This window comes from Typopeltis vanoorti, chromosome 26, assembly GCF_054136105.1.
Source record: "Typopeltis vanoorti isolate ZY-2024b chromosome 26, IOZ_Tvanoo_1.0, whole genome shotgun sequence".
NCBI lineage: Eukaryota > Metazoa > Arthropoda > Arachnida > Uropygi > Thelyphonidae > Typopeltis > Typopeltis vanoorti.
In genome coordinates this window covers 4,113,440-4,115,438 of record NC_143574.1, presented here as the reverse complement: position 1 = coordinate 4,115,438, position 1,999 = coordinate 4,113,440, and the positions used below count along the sequence as shown (strand labels likewise).

Below are 1,999 nucleotides of genomic sequence, written 5' to 3'. Positions count from 1 at the left end.
TCGGTTCTTTACTGTTTCGTGCAAACTATACATCCGAAAGATGAGCCAAACAGATAAAATGTAAGTGTACATCACTAATGTTGAACATAAATTTGTAGTGAAAATGCCAGCGAAGAGAATCCATCGCTCGTGCAGTACCTCAGTCAGTTGGGCAACCAGCTGCCGAGAAACTAGGAGGAAGTCGGTGCACAGCAGGCACCAACACCGTGTAAAGTGTCAAGTTTGTCAATTTATTTTTGACACAACATTAACTCAAAGCCATCCGAAACAGCAAGCATTTCACAGCAGGCGATGAGTATTCCCTAACATGTTGCAACTCTCCCAATGCGACATACGGCAGCTTTGGCCACCATGACTGCTAATCGATATCGCAGCTCTGTCTCTCTCTCTCTCTCTCTCTCTCTCTCTCTCTCATTCACTCACTCACTCGCACAGTAGCGCAGTATGTACGTTATATTGCTATTAAATATTTTTTTTTTGTTTTCTGCCTTATCTTTAAATAGTCTATTTGTCTTACAATCCGATTGACTTTCTCCGTTTTTCTTTTTTTTTTCTTCCAGATCCGTCGAAGTGGCGTGGGTGTGTACAGGAACCAAGACTATTATCCATCCTGCAACATCCCTCCTCTGCATCCATCCTCCCTCGTCAGCTACGATGATAGTCCGTTCCCATGGAGAACCAATAGCACTAAATGAGGACGGACTCGAGCCCATGAATGTAGAACGGATGGTGGAAGCTGTACTCATCCTGATCATCTGCATCACCATCATTTGCTCCAACGTCCTGGTCATTGGAGCCGTACTCACTTCTCCGAGCCAGAAGGAAGCTATGGACCTGTATATTCTGTCTGTGGCCGTAGCCGACCTGCTGTGTGGGGTTCTGATAGTGCCTTTGTCGGTCTACCCTGCCATCGCTAAAGAGTGGGTGTACGGGGATATCATGTGTCGCGTGGTCGGCTTCGTCGAGTTGACCCTGTGGAGTGTCTGTCTGTACACTTTCATGTGGATATCGGTTGACAGGTACTTGGCGATCCGTAAACCTCTAAGATACGATGCTATCCAGACCAGGACAAGGTGCCAATGTTGGATGGTGTTCACCTGGTTGACCTCGATGTTTCTATGCTGCCCTCCTTTGCTAGGATTTTCCAAGGGCCGTTTCTATAGTGACGGCTATATTTGCATGCTGGATCTCGCCAACATGATCCCTTACAGCATCACTCTGGCGGTACTAGTCCTGGCCCCGACATCCATCACAATCACTTACACTTACTTCTACATCTTCTCCACAATCTACAAGCTGCGTCAGTGCATGACCAAGGAAGAGAAAGAACATGCCTCAGCATTGAGCGAGCATCTATCGAACCCGGACCACGTCATGGCCTTTGTCGTCATCCTTCTCTTCCTCTTTTCTTGGTTGCCATGGTTCGGGCTTCACATCTACGAAGTCATAGCTGGAGTCACTATGAGTTCCCATAATCTCCATTTTTGCTTCCTGTGGTTGGGCATCTCAGACTGCATTTGGAAGCCGATTGTATATGTAGTTATGAGCCCAAAATTCAGGTTGGGCTTGAAGTTTTTCTGTATGTCCCTTTGTTGTCGATCCAAGGCAAGACAGCAACTCATAGTGTGAATGTATGCTAGCAGGGGGCGTCCCTGCTTCGCTCAGCCCCAACATCAAAGCTCTTCCAAAGTTGGTTTGTGATCTCAATGTTTTTGTCTTTAGTATTGTATAGATTTAAGTACTCTTTGCGGGTTCCATTTCATGTTGGTAGACGGAACACGGCCAGCATCAAATAAACTAAAAAAACAAAATGGCGATTTCTGTATAGAATGAAAAAAAAAATTGTTATTTGTCTAGGACGGATTAATCAGGTTAGGATTAGTGACCACATTGGTCGAAATACTTGACTGACATCTTGCAAACAACTCTTTCACATTCCGCTAAAAATGTTCTGCTATTCATAAGATAATAGACGATAGAACGTGTATGTAAATTAGCG

The 1,999-nt window shown here is 45.0% G+C and overlaps 1 protein-coding gene across 1 annotated transcript; it reads left to right on the top strand.

Moving 5' to 3' along the window:
- The first annotated feature begins 654 nt into the window (after nucleotides 1-654).
- On the top strand, nucleotides 655-1,629 carry LOC150092277 (melatonin receptor pdcr-1-like). Its single transcript, XM_090414836.1, has one exon. The coding sequence runs from the start codon at nucleotides 655-657 to the stop codon at nucleotides 1,627-1,629; it is 975 nt and encodes a 324-aa protein (XP_090270962.1).
- The last annotated feature ends 370 nt before the right edge of the window (nucleotides 1,630-1,999 follow it).